The following is an 18,222-nucleotide window of genomic DNA, read 5'->3' as shown; positions in this document are numbered from 1 at the left end:
CGGAGGTCCTTGACGGATGAATAGTGTTGCGGGATTCGAGGACAAATCCTTATTGGTGGGGGAGAATTGTAACATCCGCGGACCGGATTATGCGGTTTTGGTAGGAGTGTCGATCCACACCCTTGTGGCATCGATCGACACCACTATTTCTGGGTTCGTCGGGTTTGTTTTAATTCGCGATTTTGGTTTGGTTGGTTTAGTTTAGTTATCTAAACCGAGTATATAAGTACAGAAGCGACAAATTAAGGGTTTTAGGTTGTCTGGTCGCCGTTTGCAGAGATAGAGAGAGAGGAGAGAGCCTATTGTGGTGTGAAGGAGATTAAAGGAGAAAGAGCAGAATCGTTAGGGTTTGGGAGGAAACAGTTTCGGCATATCAAATTGTTCTCAAAGGTAATGAAATTTGGTAGGTTTATTCCCAAGTCTTTCATCGTCATTCTCTTTTTTACAGAAGTAGTTTTGGATTTAAACTCGATGAGTTATTGGCAGTTTCGTGAGTCACGTTTTCTCAGACGCGAGTTGGAACCATCGGGGATTGTAATTGAGATCGTGGTCTCGTCTGGTTCCTGATTGTGCTGAAATTTTGTGGGAAGCTTCGGGACGTCTAGGGATAGCTTTTCACCGGAGCGATTTGTTAGTTAACGGTTGGTTTTCATTTTAGGGTTTCGTCTTTGAGACTGTTCTTTTCTGATGTTTCTGTCCAGTTTTGCTATAAGTCGTTTTTGGTTGTGTGGCTTGTTGTAGGGCGTTTCTAGGCTGTTACAGACGTTAGGAGGGTCTCAACTGGTTGTATTGGTTGTTATAATCAGTTGATAAGGTGAGTGCATGACCATGGCTTATCTAAGCCTGAGAATCCTTTGTTTTGCTTGATTTGTTGTGTTTTGTGGTGTTGTTCTTGCTTGTGGTGGTTGTGTTATGGTTATTATAGGTTCCTGAGGCTTTTGAGAGAGTTTGGGACAGATTGTAGGCGGATTGGAACGGAGGTTCGTCGTTCGGATTCGTGCAGTTCGCGTCTGCGAAGGGAGTGTCGATCGACACCAGTTAGGTGTCGGTCGACACCATGTTTGGCCAGTGTCGATCGAAACCTCTCTGGTGTCAGTCGACACCAAGTTGCTTGTTTCGTGATTTTCCTGGTTTGTTTGTGTTTGGTTGTCAGTTGTTAAGCATTGGTTTCTCAGTTGCTTGTGTGTATAGCCCAGTAGATGGGAGGATTGCCTCACTACGCATCTCAATTGTTGTTTATGGTGTGCAGGTTTGTGTTGTGGAATTATGGCGATGAGGAGGAGGATGATCTAGGGTCTCGTTTGTGTGTTATTGGATTGTTGGATATGTTGTTGGAACCTTGGATAGAGATATGCTAGGTTGATGGATAGAATGCTTAGGATTGTTATTGTATTGATGTTGTAATGGTTTTGTATGGTTGGTATGTTTCCGCTGTGTGTACTGGTTGTTATTGGTTTAATAAGGAGTCGTGGTTTGAGTTGGTTTAATTTAGTAGTATAGGCTTCATAATTGTTTATATTGTATTTAATTATTAAAAAAAAAGGTCGGGTTGTTTCAAGAGTCAGCCCTCGTGTGTCGTCCTTCAATCCACCATCGCTATCATTTCCTTCTAGTCGAGCCATCTTTTGAATCGCTAGCCGCTTTGCAACCTCGACGTCCATACCGTACCACTATTGTAGCCGCTCGACCACGACGTGACCAAAGTTCAAACTTTCGATCCGCTCGTTTGTTTTCCGCCAAACTCTGTTTCCACCGTTTGTTTTCCTCCTACTTTCATCCTACAAAGTTTGGTCCGAGGAAAGTTGCTTCTATCCTAAGCGTCCCGAAGACGAGCCGTTCTGTCCATACCGCAAGACGTCCGGTGCTCGCATCATTACTAATCAAAATCGAGTCGTTACTTGATTTTTATTTTGTTTTTGACATCTTTTTCACATGTTACATGATTTAAATTTTGGTTCATTCTAATTTTATATTTATAAAAAATGTTATTTTGATGTGCTTAAATAAAAAGCCTATAAATTTTTCTATCAAGATTCACACTTTAATGCTGTTGAATTTCAAATGGACTTGAAAGTGAAAAATAAAATTATTTAAATATGTGGGTACACCATGTTATTTCAAAACTAATGAAATTGTTTGAATCTCATATGAATTTTTAAATAAAATGAATCAATAAAAATTTGTAATCTACCGTTATAAAGATTTAACCATCAAATTGCAGATAAAAATGCAATGAAAATGAAAAATAATTTAAAGAATTTTTTTTTTGTATAATATCAAAGTTTTTCTTTCTGAAGCATAAGCAAGCACTAATTAAATTTTGAAATTCTACAAGAGACGAATGAATAAATTTGATTGAATAATGAATATTATGATTTATTTTCGTGTTGAAAAAAAAAGAGAGAAGTAATAATATTATGATTTTATCTAGTATTTTTTAATTTATTCAATCGTTTTTTTTAGCTCGTTCTGTGTTTCTCTCGTCAAGCCCTAGCTTCTTTGATCAAATCCATCGTCACCCTTGTCGATTCCTCCAAACCCTAGTTCCAAATCCGAATCAGAATCCCTAGTTATCGTATCTTTCTACTTTGATCTTTCTCCAATCCTCTATTAGGCTTCCCAGTCTCGTCCACGGGGGTTTTAGCCAGCGCGCGGCTACAAGCTTCCCCAAGAGAAGTTGGATGCTGCAAAAATGAGTTCATTCTCGATTAACCGAAAGAAAACGCCATTCCAGAAACATAGAGAAGAAGAAGAAGCTCGGAAGAAGGTTTGTATCTCTTCCTTGTTCATGAGTTGAAATTTCAATCGAATTTGTTCATGGAAGATTGATTTAATCGATGTTTTTTTTTCTATCTTAATTGTAGAAAGCTGAGGACGAAACAGCTCGTTTGTATCAAGAATTCGTGGAATCGTTTCAAGGAGATAGTGCAACTACTAAGACTTTTGTTCGAGGTGGGACGATTAATCCAGGAGAGAAGCCTAAGGTTGATTCTGAAGGTTAGTCTTTGTAAAAAATGCTACGGTGTTGTTGTTGTTACCCTTGCCTCTCTTTGTGTGTACTTTTTTTTTTTTTTGTTTATGGGTGTCAAAATGGTTAGAGCGATGCTTTGATTATATTGGGAAACACATTAATAAGAGTATGGACCTTTTTTTTCTATGCGTTCGCGGATGGCAGGTGAAAAGTCCAAAGATGGGGGTTCCATTTCAAAGAAGGGGAGTAGGTAAAACTGATTGCTTTCGTTTTCGTGTTTTTGTTGATGAGTATACTACTTTTGGTATGCTTGTTACATGGTTGAGTAGAGTTTCATTAGCTGAGTTCTTCATGCTTTATTGGTAAAACGTTTGGGTCTTAGGAATGATGTTCTTTGGTTATTGCTTGATAAGTTGGAAATCCTTGTGTGTATTCTTGTGTATAGAAGATTATCTTTCACGTGATCTATGCAGGTATGTTCCCTCTTTCCTTCCACCACCACTGGCATCTAAGGGTAAAGAACCGGAGAAGAAGGTTAGTAGCATGGCTTTTGTTACTGTGAATCTCTTTTTGATTGGGTTGTTTGTTTGAAGCAGCAATGGCTAAGTTGTAAGTTCATTTATTTCATCTTTCTAGAGGGAAGAGGAGAGGCCTAAGGAAAGAGAAAAGGGAAAGACTCGAAATATAGATCATTTCATGGAGGAGTTGAAACGTGAACAAGAACTGAGAGAAAGACGAAACCAGGATCGTGACCGTCAGGGCGATAACTCGGTTAGTTCATCATACTCTTGCACTCTCTTCATCGGTGGTCTGCTCTCAGATTAACTCTGGCACTGTTTTTTAGAGCGATATCCCCTGCTTCCTGTACTAAAATAATTCTGTCTTCAGCCATCTAGCCGCTTTGATGAGCTACCTGATGATTTTGATCCCAGTGGAAGGCTAGGATCGTTTGACGATGGTGACCCACAAACTACGAATCTCTATGTTGGGAATCTTTCCCCGAAGGTATTTTTTCTTTCTTTTCTTACTTGGATTCATGTGTTATTTCTCTTGCCAACAATTTCTTAATATTCATGAGGTATAATCTATATGCTCACGTAGGTTGATGAGAATTTCCTTCTGCGCACTTTTGGAAGATTTGGGCCCATAGCTAGTGTCAAGATTATGTGGCCAAGAACAGATGAGGAGAAGAGGCGACAAAGAAACTGTGGCTTTGTTTCCTTCATGAATAGGGCTGATGGACAAGCTGCAAAAGATGAAATGCAAGGTTAGCTAGCCTCTCTTCTCTCTAAGCTCTATTGTACTGGGCTAGAATCATTTGCTAGGTAATGTGTGATATATGATATAAATCTTAAAATGGATAATTGAACAAGAAACGGCTTTAGGCTCTATACTTTGTAAAAGCATATTAGTTTGAGTACTTCAGTTCAACAAAATTTGATTGGTTTTGTATGTACAAAGCCTGTGTCAGTGTCAAAGAAATATGTAGCGTTTAGTTTTAGTCACTAGTACTGCCTTACTTTGGAACCTTGTCTTTTGTTTCTTCCGTCTCTTCTTTCTTCATCATTACTGCTTAGTGTTAGTACCTTTTCTTTTCTTTTCTTTTTTGGTTGATACATATACTCGGTGGTTGATCAATGTTAGAAAGTGACCCTTCTGGCATTATTGACTAGTCTATCTATGTTCCACTGGTTTTGTACTAACTATACATCCTGCTTGCATGTGACAATGTTAAAGAAAGTTATGAAGGAAATTTTCCAATTTTACAGGGATCATCGTGTACGAGTATGAACTTAAAATTGGATGGGGTAAAGCAGTATCTCTACCATCACAAGCATTACCCGCTCCACCACCTGGACATATGGCTATTCGGAGTAAGGAGGTTTGTAATGCATCTTGTGCTGCTCTTCTAGATACATTTTTCTAATTCTATTCACTAACCTAAGAATGGGCCTGATCTCTAGATTTAGTGGTTTTTCCTTGCCATTTTTTGCACAAAACTTAATGACTGCCAGTTTTATATCTGTTTAGTGTAACTATAAAATATCATGTATTTTCTTTGGCAGGGCTGCAACTTGGTTTTTTCTGGTCAAACGGGTCCACCAATAACTGCTGTTCCAAATCAAAACTCTGAGCTGGTATGTGAACTTGGTTACACTTACACATGGCTTGAATTGGTTCTTTATATGTTATTGATATTCTAGGAAGGTTGAATTACCTTTTTAGTTCAGAAATGGTACTTGTAAGTTCCATAATTAAGTGTTATTACTTCTTGAAGTAATGTTAGACGGAAGCAGAACTAAAAACCAAACTTGAGATCAATTCTATTTCTTGTGCATCCTCTACTTTCCCAGAACCCCCCAATGGCCCCAAACCAGTGCCCAAATACTCAGAAACTTCTCAATACTTAAGGCTTCTCTCTTGTTTGTAAATGATCCTGGTTCGACTAACTTGCTGGTGTGGCACATGTAGTTGACGTCTTGACGACACTCTTATCCGCTACCTATCTTTAGTAGTCATATTCCGAATGAACCTCTCTTTCGTTGAACAGGTTCTTACCCCTAATGTTCCGGATATCACTGTTGTTACTCCTGAGGACGAGCACCTCAGACATGTCATTGATACAATGGCTCTCTATGTTCTGGATGGTGAATGTGCTTTTGAACAAGCTATCATGGAGAGGGGCCGTGGAAATCCAATGTTTAAGTTTTTGTTCGAGCTTGGCTCGAAGGAGCATACTTACTACGTCTGGAGACTCTATTCCTTTGCTCAGGTACATTTTGATTGTTTTATAGTTAGGTATATCTTAGATTCTCCTTGAGCTTTACATTTTCATAAGCTGATGAATATTTTTGCGTTGTTTAGGGTGATACACTTCAAAGGTGGAGAACAGAACCGTATATCATGATAACTGGTAGTGGAAGGTATTGTTACTTGCCGACGTTGAAACTGATCCGGGTGTTCGGTTGGGTTGGTTCACCTTTGCATATGACATCTGGTGTATTGACACTGTCTATTTACTCCTATTGCAGATGGATACCGCCACCTCTGCCTGTATCTAGGACCCAGGAGCACGAAAAAGAGTCTGCCAGCACATATGCAGCGGGAAGAAGCAGGGTAATCTTCTTGCAGTCTCACTTATGTTTTATGTATTTCCTTTTTTTTTTTTTGCTCGCCAAGTTGTTTTTTGGTTGTGCGGGATACCTCACTGTGGTAAATTTTACAGCGTGCGGAAGTTGAGAGGACTCTGACCGATCCCCAGAGGGATGAGTTCGAAGACATGTTGCGTAACCTTACTTTAGAAAGGAGTCAGATTAAAGAAGCTATGGGTTTCGCTTTAGATAATGCAGATGCAGCTGGAGAGGTATTATATGTTAGTTATATTCGGTACATTTGATTTTACGGAAGATCCTTTAATTTATACATATCAGTCAAAAGCTATAACATATAATTTAATCCTGATTAATTATAAAAATTTCTGAAGATTGGTTCATTTGTATGCAGTAGTTTCAAAATGCATTTTACACATATAACATATATAGAGATAACTTATTTTTGGACCAAAATCAGATGTTTTTCCAATTGATTGAATTTTCAGATGTTTTTTTTCTAGATACCACTAAGAATACTGAAATGAATTACTCGTTTTAAAATAGATATTCAAATGCCCTTTCCTGCTTATATATGTGTACTTATTCCACAGGTTGTTGAAGTTTTGACGGAGTCCCTGACCCTAAAAGAGACCTCAATTCCAACTAAAGTTGCTAGACTCATGCTTGTGTCTGATATTCTTCATAATAGCAGTGCACGTGTTAAAAATGCATCTGCGTACCGAACCAAATTCGAAGCAACTCTACCCGACATAATGGAAAGCTTCAATGATCTGTATCGAAGCATAACTGGAAGAATTACCGCTGAGGCTCTAAAAGTACTGTCAGAAAGAAAAATTGATCTTTGATGGTTTTCCGTCCCTTGTAATATACTGTTCTAAACTCATTCTGAACTTTTGCAGGAACGGGTTCTCAAAGTGCTGCAAGTATGGGCAGATTGGTTTCTCTTTTCAGACGCATACATATATGGACTACGTTCCACATTTCTCCGATCAGGAGTATCTGGTGTTACCTTATTTCATTCTATCTGCGGTGATGCACCTGAAATAGAGAACAAAAGTTCCGTTGACAACAAGAGTGATATTGGTAAGATCAATCCAGATGCTGCGCTGGCAATAGGCAAAGGAGCTGCAAGGCAAGAGTTGATGAATTTACCGATCTCTGAGCTTGAGAGACGTTGCCGGCACAATGGACTGTCTCTTGTAGGAGGTAGAGTAATGATGGTTGCCCGGCTACTAAGCCTTGAAGACACAGAGAAACAACGTGGCTATGAAGCAGTGGATGAAATTTCAAAGCATCATCCGCAAGACCATTCAACTTGGGAAGAAGTTAAGAGTGAGCGGGAGCATATCAAGAACAGCTACGCAGAAGTTGAAATGAAAGAGCCTATGAATCTTCCCACGACAATACCAATCCCACAGCCTGAGCTGAAAGCCTTTGTGGCAAAAGAGAAGAATGACCTCATATTGCCAGCTTCAAAGTGGGCGAGAGACGATGACGAAGCTGATGATGAACAAAAAAAGAGCTCCTCTTCAGGAAGTGACAATACTGGTGGGATAACTTTCAAGGCTGATGACGAGGATCTCAAGGGTGATGATTGTGTCCGCGCCCAACCTGACAATGGAATGGATGAGGAACAAAGGTATGAGCAATGAATCTGTTTTTGGAAAGATATAAGGAAAGTAAATTAACCTGGCACAATATGGATTAAAAAAACACCAATTGCATTATTGCTTCATCTTGGTGCTTGAGCATCAAAAATAACAAAGAGTAGCTCGAAATAGTTCCAGGAAAGAGGAACATCAGCGTAAGGGTAGTCTATATTAGTGAGGGATGTGTGTTCTTTTTAACTTTAATAGATTTGGGCTTTATAGAGTACACATTATTTGGTATTTTAGCTCTACCCTCTTAAGGTGGATAACTGATGCTATAGAAACTTTTGGGCATACGCATCAATTGTATATACCCGGATTTGTCGAAGCCCGTAGTCACATTCATGAGTTGGCACTGATACTGTAATGTTTACAAGTAAAGATGAGAACTTACCTTCACTACAAGTTGCTATTCAATTGTATAATTTGAAACTCGATAGACTTCTCTCTTGACCTGTTTTTTTGTTACTGCAGACAAAAGCGTAGACGCATAGAAGTTGCTTTGATAGAGTATCGTGAAACTCTTGAGGAACAGGGGATGAAAAACTCCGAGGAGATAGAGAGAAAAGTAGAAATCAACAGAAAAAGACTTGAAGTTGATTATGGCTTATCAGGACCTAACGAGGGCAACAGAAATCGTAAGTTCTTACTTCACTCACATCAAACATATACTCTTCTTTTGTTTTGGGAAAGGTTGTTATTTTTCTCCATGTCCATTTGATGCAACAATGGGCGAAACTTGTCCTACTTTCTTAAACTTAGGGCAAGTATTTGAAGCCAGTTTTTTTCCAAAAATCTCTTCTGTAATTTACAAATATTTTGCCTTTGTTTTTGTGTTGGTGATTCGGAATACAACGTGAAATTTGAATTACTCATTCCACTGATTGAATGCTTGGATAAAAACTTTAGAATTTTGACAATGATAGCTAACAACTAAGAACTAATTGCTTCCTTTTATAGAAGTATTAGTCCTCTCCAGTGTTTGTATTTAGAACTCTTTAAGTTGCCTGTGCTCTCTTGGACTTTTGTTGGTTTCGAACTTAGCATGCCATGTTTCTTGATTTAGCTTTGATCTTAATTATCCATGATGAAGACTTCTTTTAGGTTTAGAGTGTCCTTTTTTGTTTTTCTACTGCTTCCTCTTTTCTTGAAATGCTTTTATCACGGAGACTGGCAGCATCTGGTGTATTCCAGGACATGTACAATGTTCATGTTGATCCAATTGACCCTTCTTATAAATTTAAACATTGATCCTAACTGCAGAGAAATCAGTAATAGAGCGGAAGGAGAGGCGAGATGATTCTCGAGAATCTTCTAAAAAGCGGCAACGTGGGGAAAACAAGAGCCAAAGTCCGCCGCGGAAATCATCGACCAGGGAGAGGGAGAGAGATCATGACCTGGACAGAGACAGGGATAGGGACAGAGAGAGACACAGAGACAGAGACAGGCAACATGATTTGAATAGGGATCGCGACCGACGTGAGAAGAGTTCAAGCCACGATCGAGATGATCATGATAGAAGCAAAGATAGAGACAGGGACTGGCGCAGACGAGGCACGAGATGATGATGATGATTATGCTTGTTTCTCACCTCATGGTTTGTTCTTTGCATTACTGGAAATTATCTTCCTATGAAAATTTTTTAACCCTTTCGTGTTTCTAAATCCAGAAGATATGTAGAACACATGTTCCAAGACACAGCTTGTAATTGTGTATTCAAATTTCTGAAAGATTTCTCATTCATTTTCTTCTTCTGCAGGATTCATATGTTTTGTTCTTGAGAAACTATTTTAGATATTTAAGAAGATTAGGCCCCTAACTTCACTGAAGATGTTGTTTTCTTCTACACCAACCAAAAAAAAAAGAACACAAACTTGTTATGTAGTCAGAAAAATGTAGTGCCATTTGCACTTTCCACCAGTACTAGAAGTAAAGTTCGTAGAAGCTGCTGAAAAAACTGAAGCATTTGCTTCAAACGCTATAACTGTAAAGCTATCTTCTATCAACAGAATGAACAAGAGATGCCAACTCCAAATTCCGAGTTCCATCTTTCTCGTCTTCCTCTTCTTCCGAAGAATCCTCACCCATTATCTCATCCGGTAGCTTGAACGTGTTCTGATCTCCCTTAGGCACAAGAAACAGAAAACAAAGCGGCGAAAGTCTCATCACGTTCCTAACCAAAACCGCAAGCCAGAGGTTACCAAACTCATTCCGAGTCACCTTAAGGACATGCAACAGAATTCCACCGAGCCAAGATGAGGTCATGAGGCCTGCATTGTCGATCGACATTAGCAATGCAAAGAATGTCCCTTCAATACCGTGAGGACAAAGCTTTGAAGTGAGTACGAGTAGCGGCATCCATTTCAAGCGACCGATCATCTGAGAAACTATCTCGTCCACTACTATGAAGAGATAATCCGGTAAACCAAATTTCAAGTTGAGACGTAGCACAAGGATGAGGTCAAGCATTCCAGACAAAGCAAAGAGAAGTTGAGTCCACAAACATAAGCTACGGAACGGATGGTCCTTTAAGACTAGCTGATACAACATTGCTGCTAGAATCGACCCGATTGAACCAATTGAGAGAATGAAACCAACTGTTTCCTGAAACAAACCAGAAAACCTCTCAACATATCAGGCATTTTCAAATAGATTCTAAAAATAGAAACTGCTTGTTATAAAATTACCTGAGCAAACAAAGGACCATCCTTTGAATCAGTGAACCAATAAAAAAGACCTTCATGAATGTTCAAACCAAAAGTAAGGGAAATGTACATATACAGACTCGGACGCCACACATCTGAGCACTTCATTGTCCTCCACATCGCTTTCCCTGCATCAGTGAATTTCTGGTGTACCTGAAACGATACAACCAAGAGTCAATAATCACATATTTGTACCGAATCAAACTAGTGAAGATAGAATAGAACTTACCTGTTTGTAAGAGAAACCAGGAACATGGGGCTCATTAAACACAATCCCAACTACCGAAACCAACGCGTATGGGAATGTCAGCAAGCCAAACACACCCTAATGTCAGAAAAAACAAGCCAAACACAGCATTAGAGAGGAATCATGAATAAACAAACATCACAGTAGATAATAGACAAGACAATTAGCTAACCTTGGAGCCAACAAAATGAACTAAGATGCCACTCATGAAAAAACCAAGAAGTGCTCCAATAGAGGAGCTTAAACTACATAAGCTCTGCATATCCGATGCAAGAGAAGGGTGTTTGATACTGTTGTAAGCAGTGCAAGCATCAATAGTCACATCCGCTATCGCCATTGCAGCACTTGATATTGTCATCCACAACAGTGCCAAGTAAAGGTGTAGATTACTATGAAGTGATATGAACAACAAAGACACCACTCCAAGCACCCCTGCAAAGACACACAGTACATATAATCAATGAGACAGTTGCGGAGAATTTGATTCGATTTCGAGTGATGTTTACCAGCTAAGATGAAGTAAGGGCGTCTGTGGAAACCAAAGATGGGAAGAACATCAGTGAGAATGCCCCAAAGAGGCTTAATGATCCATGGAATCTTAGTGATTGCAGTGAGAGCTTGAGATTCAGAAGGCTGAACCTTTTGAACATCTTTCATGTAATACTCTGTAGCAACACGACCCAATGAGCCACCAAGACCTTGGTTTACTCCGTAAAGTGAGACCACACCAAACACAAAGCTCCAGTGAAGCTCTGAGGACAACATCTTTAGCCACCGCACTGGACCACACACCACATTACGGAAATGGCTTTCTCCTCCTTTGACCACACGTACGGATCCGCCGTTTTCAAGGTTTTGCTCTTCTACTACCATATCTGTTAAGGAGTGAAAGATTGAAGATTTGACTCTGTTTTGAGCTCAAATATTGAAACTTTTGATGTGGGTTTGGTCTGAAAAAAAAAAAACAGATCCAAGGAACAGAGTTATCTGAAGTGGGTACTTCTTGGACAGGATAGAGCTCAGATCATAGAAAAGAAAGGATGAATCTTTTGATGTAAAGCAAGTCAAAAAAAAACAAAGATTTGGGAATCAAAAACGATGAATCTTGAATCCAAAGCTCAAAAAACAAGAATGAAGCTTCGTTGACCTGTTTTGGTATGAATCAAAAAATGCCCCCATTGAACTTACACAGAAGAAGAAAATGATTAAAGAAATGAAAGGATAAAACTCAGATCAGAGAGAGAGACGAAATGGAAAAGGTCAAGCTTTTGCTGCTAAAATGTTTGACCATAACACAACACACACATCTCTGTTTGTTGTCTCTTGCTAAGAACATTCTTGTCTATTTTTTCCCCAACTTTTTTTTTTTTTTTTTTGGCAATTTTAACTGAAAATGTTGAAACTTTTAATTGAATTTGTAAGGTATTTTTATTGATTAGAAAGAAAAAAATTGTAAGGTTTTAAAAGATGAAACTATTTCAAAGCTTGGTTTTGCATCAAAGTCACCATAACTAACCTAATACTTCATTAATACTTTTGACTTTTCCTTTTTCTACATAAGTATCGATACTATTTATTTTAAATTGTTGAAGTCCTAACTCCTACGTAAGAATTTGTAGATTTGTAATTAAAATCACGTTAACTTAAGTAAATTATCTGAAATTATTGTTGGAGTAGAATACAGTGTATCTGAAATTATTTGTAAATTATGTTATATTAAATATTTAAATGCAATACACGTTCATAAAAAATATTTGTTTGCATAGAAATATAAGCTTTTTCAAGATAAGTAAGGCAAACAAAGGAACAGAACATTTTATTAACCTAGTATCATTCTTCTTTATGAACGTGTCCGGACACCGTTGGATCGAAATAGATCTTGTCACCACTACTTCTCGACTGATTTTGATATACCAAAAAGTCTATTTTCATTTCTTTATAACAAGAAAATATCATCCCATTCCCAGCATCTTTGGGATTTTGTCACCATTATTAATAAGTTATATAGAAATAGACAAAAAGCTTTGCCACCAACTACTAACTGTTACTCATTATTTATATAGTATTATTTTATGACATAATATTTGAAAATGATAATGATATTTAACTTTTGGATGATCTTGTGGTGGTTATCAAAAATCATATTACAAAATATAAAGATTTTTTTTGGTCATGTGTACTAACTTTTTAAATATGAATCTTTACTAGTAAGAGGGTTCAAAAATATTATAATTCATCACTAGCAAGAAAAAGAATGTAAAACGAGCAAGTCACTCCTTCGTACGTAGTAGTATATGATAATCATATATATATATTTTGTCGTCATACTATTATTTATTACTGCCAAAATAACATTCATGAATCATGATCCTAAACTAAACTAAACTAAAGATTAAATAAACTTAGCCCGTAATAGTATTGATATATCATGGTTTTTGTGGTTTTTAACTATGATATAAGGAGTTTTTTAGTGTCTTTTATTTGTTTCTAAATTGTTTTTGAGTCTTTACAGGTTTTTAGCATGGAAGGAGCAAAGCGGAGCAATTTGAATCAGTTTGGAGCAATAATCCGCAAGAAATCAACTTGGAATCGATCAGAGGAGATGGTGTCGATCGATACTGCCTTAGCATCGATCGACACTGCCTTAGCATCGATCGACACCCAGTCCAAACCGACGAAAGAGCCAAATTTGGAAGTTTTACAAAGTTTCCCGAAGTTTTCCATATTTGCAAGACTAGTCCCTGATGTGTTTTAGGACATATATATATAGTTTTTAGGTTTTCCAAACCCTTAAGGGGTATTCTATCAAGTTTTATTCTATCAAGTTTTATTTTTCCTGCAACCCGGTGAGATTTTTGAGAGCTTTGGAGAGATCAGATCTGCTTTGTAGAGAAGAATTCTTGAACTCCTAATTTCAATTGCATGTTATTCAGAATTATGTCTTGTTTTTCATTGAATATGTCTGAGTAGTTTGCTTGTTAGGTTTAGGGTTTTTCACAGTGATTTTATGAATTATTAGATCTAATTATTTAGGATTCATTATCTATCTAGATCTTCATCTTAGGTTTTTCTTCATATTAATCCTTGATTGGCCATCTAGAATTAATACTTTAGGAAAATAAATTGATATGAGAATATAATTGTTTTCCTGATAAAACCTTTTGATGAGCAAAATTATTTCTTGCAAAGAGATTTGATTTAATAATTTTGTGAACAATCTAACCTTGTTTTTAAAGCTGATTTATTACCTAGAATTTTGCAAAGAGATTTGGATTTTCTAGTTTTAAATTTAGATATTATTTGCAGTGAGAACTGATTTAATTTACAAAAGTGTTTAGAGTTCTAGATCTGTTCTTAATTGTTTGAATCCTATTTATTTCCTGATTTAATATTTCATAATTTCCTGAGAAATTCCCTAGGCCTAGCTTTTTGATTTTCCTGAATTTACAACAGCTTTTATTTAATATTTTGCATTGCTTTTACTTTAATTCAAATTAATTTGTTTAGCATAATTATAAAACACTATAATTTATTGTGTAGTCTTGAGTCCTTGTGGAATTCGACCCCTAAGTACTGCATTGACCTCTTAATTTGAGAGAGTAGCTCTAGGGTAAATTTGAGCATATCAAATATTTTGGAACAAAGAGAATTAAAGAAGAAGTTTGACTAATCACTTCTTTATAGAATACGAAAGGTCTTCAAAACATATAAATGATCACAAAGTTCGAAGAGACAGATACAAAACCAAACATTTAACACTAAACCTCTCTTAGTTAATTAATTTGACTCATACATTTATATGTGTATATAAGGACATGGTGTTGGTTGAAAAGTCATGCAGATGTTGAAATGGATATTCAGGATTCTGAAAAGTTAAGGTTACTTTTGGTCGGAGAAGGAGATTTTTCATTTTCTTTGTCTCTAGCCAAAGCCTTTGGTTCTGCCACCAACATCACTGCAACATCTCTTGATATTCGAGGTAGGAGTAAATCTAAAATCATCAATCATTCTCTAAAATTTGTTTTTAATTGTTTCCATCTGAGATAATATATAATCATCATCACCTGAAAACTCAACAATATCTTTATCAAGTCTTGTGATTATATGTTATATATATTTGCGGTAGAGGAGCTAGGGCGTAACTACAACAATGGAAAAGCGAACGTGGATGAGTTGGAGAGACTTGGGTGCACCGTGGTCCGTGGTGTTAACGCACACTCCATGGCCACTTGATGGTTAAAACGATCATTCTGATGCGTGATGAGGCTGGTGTTTTGAGGGATCAAGAGGGCCACTTGCGCAATGAGCAGGGCCAAAAGGTTGATGCAGAAGGGAACGTGATTCCTGAACCTGTTGTCAACGAGCAGGCTGTCGTGAATCAGCAAGCTGGTGTCGTTGATGATCCGGATCTTGGTGTCGATCGACACCAACCAGGTGGCATTGATCGACACCCACCTGCAGACGTGCGTGGAGCTGCCAACCACGTACAGAACCCCGTTCAACGACAGGAGAACAACCGGGATCTGATCAGGACCATTGCTGACTACAATCGGGCTGATCTGGTGTATGAGAACCGGTCTGCTATTGTTCCTCCCCCTCTTCAGAGGAATGATTTTGAGTTGAAGCCTGCTTACTTCCAACTGGTTGGACAGAGACCTTTCTCTGCTTTGCCCAATGAGAAGCCTCTGGACCATATTGAGCATTTTTAGGATCTTGTGACCAGTATCAAGGCTAGTGGAGTGACTGAGGACTTCATATTCTGCAAGCTCTTCCCATACTCACTTGCAGGAGAGGCATCTCAGTGGTTGAAGCAGTTGCCAGTTGGATCTTTGACATCTTGGCAACAAGTCAAAGTGGCTTTCCTCAACCATTTCTATGATGATGCAATGTCAGATGAGTTGAGAGTCAAGCTATCCACTTTCAAACAAAGACCAGATGAAGCTTTCAAGGCAGCTTGGGTGAGATTCAAAGCTTATCAGAGGGATTGTCCACACCATGGTTTTTCAAGGGTACAATTGCTGAGTATCTTTTTCAGAGAGTGTGACTGGAAGTATCAGTTAGCTTTGGATGCTGCAAGTCATGGGAATTTCAAAACAAGATTTCCAGAAGATGCTGAAGTTTTGATTGAGAATTTGGCTTCTAGCAATAGCACTAAGGGAGCAGATGCTGAAAGGAAGAGATTGCATGGAGGATTTGATTCAAACCAGTTAGCTTCTGTTAATGCTAAGCTGGATTCAGTGCATAATCTCCTTATGGGTAAGAAATCTGTTCATTTTGCTGCTGAGGTTGAGACATATAAACCAGAACCTGATCAAGGACACCAAGAGGAAGATGTGAACTATGTGTATGGGAATCAGGGACAGCGGTTTGGAAATCAGCAAGGCAATAGGCCTTACAGTGGGAACTCTTCAGGCTACACTTCCAAGCCAGAGTATCAGCAGCAACAACAGAACAATGGCTATACAAGGACATATGGGAACTCATCTTATCAGTCTCCACCTCCTAAGAATTCTTCAGAGAGTAGAATGGAAGCCATGCTTGAGCAGCTTTTGCAAGGACAGGAGCAATTGACAGTGACATTCAATGGGAAGATTGACAATGTCTACACTGAGCTGAATGGGAAGATTGATGCATTGAATGTTCATGTTAAGAAGCTGGAGATTCAAGTTGCACAGACTGCTGGGTCTGTTAAATGGCAAGAGAGTGTTCTTCCAGCAAGAACTGAGTCAAACCCCAGACATGCTTGCAATGCCATATCAGTGAGAGATGAAGATGATGGTGAAATTGCTTCTGCAGAAAAAGAAGAGAAATCGACCAAATCCTCGACTGCAGATGATGGTGTCGATCGACACCACCTGGGTGTCGGTCGACACTCATCCCAGACGAACCCAGAAACTGCAAAATCTCAGGTTCCAGCTGCTGAAAGGGTCTACAAGCCTAAGGTTCCTTTTCCCAAGTCAAGAAAGTCCAAGCAGGAGATGGAGGAAGCAAGATGCAAGGCAATGATGGACAAGGTGATGATTGAGATGCCTTTGATTGATGCAGTAAAGCTTTCGCCACCTCTTAGGCGCTATGTCAAGAGAATGGTATCAAATGGTTTGAGCCCTGAGGAAGGAGCACTGCATACTAAGGATGTTAGTGCAATTATGTTGACCCAGCTTGTTCAGAGGAATAAGGAGAGAAAGCAGGAGGTGGTTGTCTCTAAAGAAGTGAGTGAAATCATTCAATGTAGGACTGCTAAGAAGTTACCAGATCCTGGAAGCTTTGTACTTGATTGCTCAATCTCAGCAGGAAGGTTTTCTCACTCACTTTGTGACATTGGCTCTAGCATCAACTTGATGCCACATTCTGTTGCTGTGAGACTTGGGATGACAGAATTCAAGCCAACTCAGATTTCTCTTATCTTGGCTGATCGCTCCCGAAGAATTCCCGAAGGTGTTTTAGAGGATATTCCAGTTAAGGTTGGCAACTTCATGATTCCCACTGACTTTGTGGTGCTGAAGTATGATCAAGAGCCTAAAGATCCTCTCATCTTAGGAAGATCTTTCTTGGCTACAGCTGGTGCCATCATTGATGTGCAGAAGGGACACATAGCACTTAATGTGGATGGTTTGAGTATGAGTTTTGAGATGGATAAACTGAGGAGAGTTCCTACTATTGATGGACAGACTTTTTCTGTTGAAAAAGTTTCTGCAACATGGGCATCAGGCTCAGTGTCGATCGACACCAACAAGGAGGCATCGATCGACACCCCTCCACATCCGAGACAAAGCTTGTCCAAAGTTGAAGCTCCAAGACAGAAACTTGTTCCCAAACAGAAAGTCTCCCATTCCACCCTCCAGAGTCCTCAAGTAAGGCAAAGGTACACCTCTTCTGCACCTAATCCTCCTCCTATCATCAACAAGAATTTCAAAGAGAGAAAAACTGTTTTGCAGTTAACCAAGCCACGAGATTATCGTAGAGTGCTTGTTTCTTCTGTTGATGATTTTGCAGGACATAAGAGAAGCACACCCATCCCTAAATCCCGCCCTGGTCCTGTTCCTAACATCCTTGGCAGACCTCATGCACCTAAAGCTTATACACCACCTTGGCTGAAGAGGACTTCAATGCCATGTTATGCTCCTCCGGATGCCTGAGCTCCAACACAGTCAAGCTAATGACTGAAAACAAGCGCTTAGTGGGAGGCAACCCACTGGTAGGTTTTCTTTTTCTTTTGATTTTGATTTTTGTTTATTTTATTTCTATTTTTGCTTTCCTCTTACTTGATAACACTGGGGACAGTGTTGTTTAAGTCTGAAGGAGGTTAGTTACTAACTATGATTTCTGTTTTTGAGTTTCAGTTGTGTCAGTCAAAACCATAAAGTTTGAGTCAAATTTTTCAAAATTTTTCTTTGGGAATTATGATCTTGATTAATGATTTCTCTTATTTGGCTAACACTCTAATGATTATTTGTTTATGCTTGATCTCAGAACTGAAGCTTAGAAAGACTATGAGTCTTATCAACAATCCTGAAAGCCCTTATTCAATGGATATCTG

General features: G+C 38.6%; 2 protein-coding genes and 1 pseudogene across 3 annotated transcripts; 1 reads left to right on the top strand and 2 right to left on the bottom strand.

Moving 5' to 3' along the window:
- The first annotated feature begins 2,240 nt into the window (after positions 1-2,240).
- On the top strand, positions 2,241-9,483 carry LOC104770978 (protein RRC1). Of its 2 annotated transcripts, XM_087504769.1 has the most exons (17): positions 2,241-2,767; positions 2,865-2,997; positions 3,176-3,221; positions 3,445-3,505; positions 3,608-3,742; positions 3,860-3,976; positions 4,073-4,238; positions 4,741-4,853; positions 5,038-5,109; positions 5,523-5,744; positions 5,837-5,895; positions 6,004-6,088; positions 6,198-6,335; positions 6,675-6,899; positions 6,984-7,723; positions 8,208-8,371; positions 8,997-9,483. In XM_087504769.1, the coding sequence occupies exons 1-17, from the start codon at positions 2,693-2,695 to the stop codon at positions 9,296-9,298; spliced, it is 2,853 nt and encodes a 950-aa protein (XP_087360895.1). In that variant the 5' UTR covers positions 2,241-2,692; the 3' UTR covers positions 9,299-9,483. The 2 variants fall into 2 exon arrangements, with proteins under 2 accessions (XP_087360895.1, XP_087360896.1); XM_087504770.1 differs by lacking the exon at positions 3,176-3,221 and having other exon boundaries at positions 2,279-2,767.
- Positions 9,484-9,530: 47 nt separating this feature from the next.
- On the bottom strand, positions 9,531-12,183 carry LOC104772575 (putative folate-biopterin transporter 2). The gene is made up of 5 exons (XM_019242409.2): positions 11,192-12,183; positions 10,858-11,117; positions 10,668-10,763; positions 10,421-10,591; positions 9,531-10,337 (listed from the first exon to the last, which is right to left on the bottom strand). The coding sequence occupies exons 1-5, from the start codon at positions 11,556-11,558 to the stop codon at positions 9,726-9,728; spliced, it is 1,506 nt and encodes a 501-aa protein (XP_019097954.2). The 5' UTR covers positions 11,559-12,183; the 3' UTR covers positions 9,531-9,725.
- Positions 12,184-15,586: 3,403 nt separating this feature from the next.
- LOC147918932 (small nucleolar RNA R71) lies at positions 15,587-15,687 on the bottom strand (annotated as a pseudogene).
- Between the last annotated feature and the right edge of the window lie 2,535 nt (positions 15,688-18,222).

The sequence above is a fragment of the Camelina sativa genome, chromosome 20 (assembly GCF_030686135.1).
Source record: "Camelina sativa cultivar CO46 ecotype springtype chromosome 20, ASM3068613v1".
NCBI lineage: Eukaryota > Viridiplantae > Streptophyta > Magnoliopsida > Brassicales > Brassicaceae > Camelina > Camelina sativa.
Note: the sequence above shows the minus strand (reverse complement) of the source record. Positions and strands in the feature narration are given on the sequence as shown.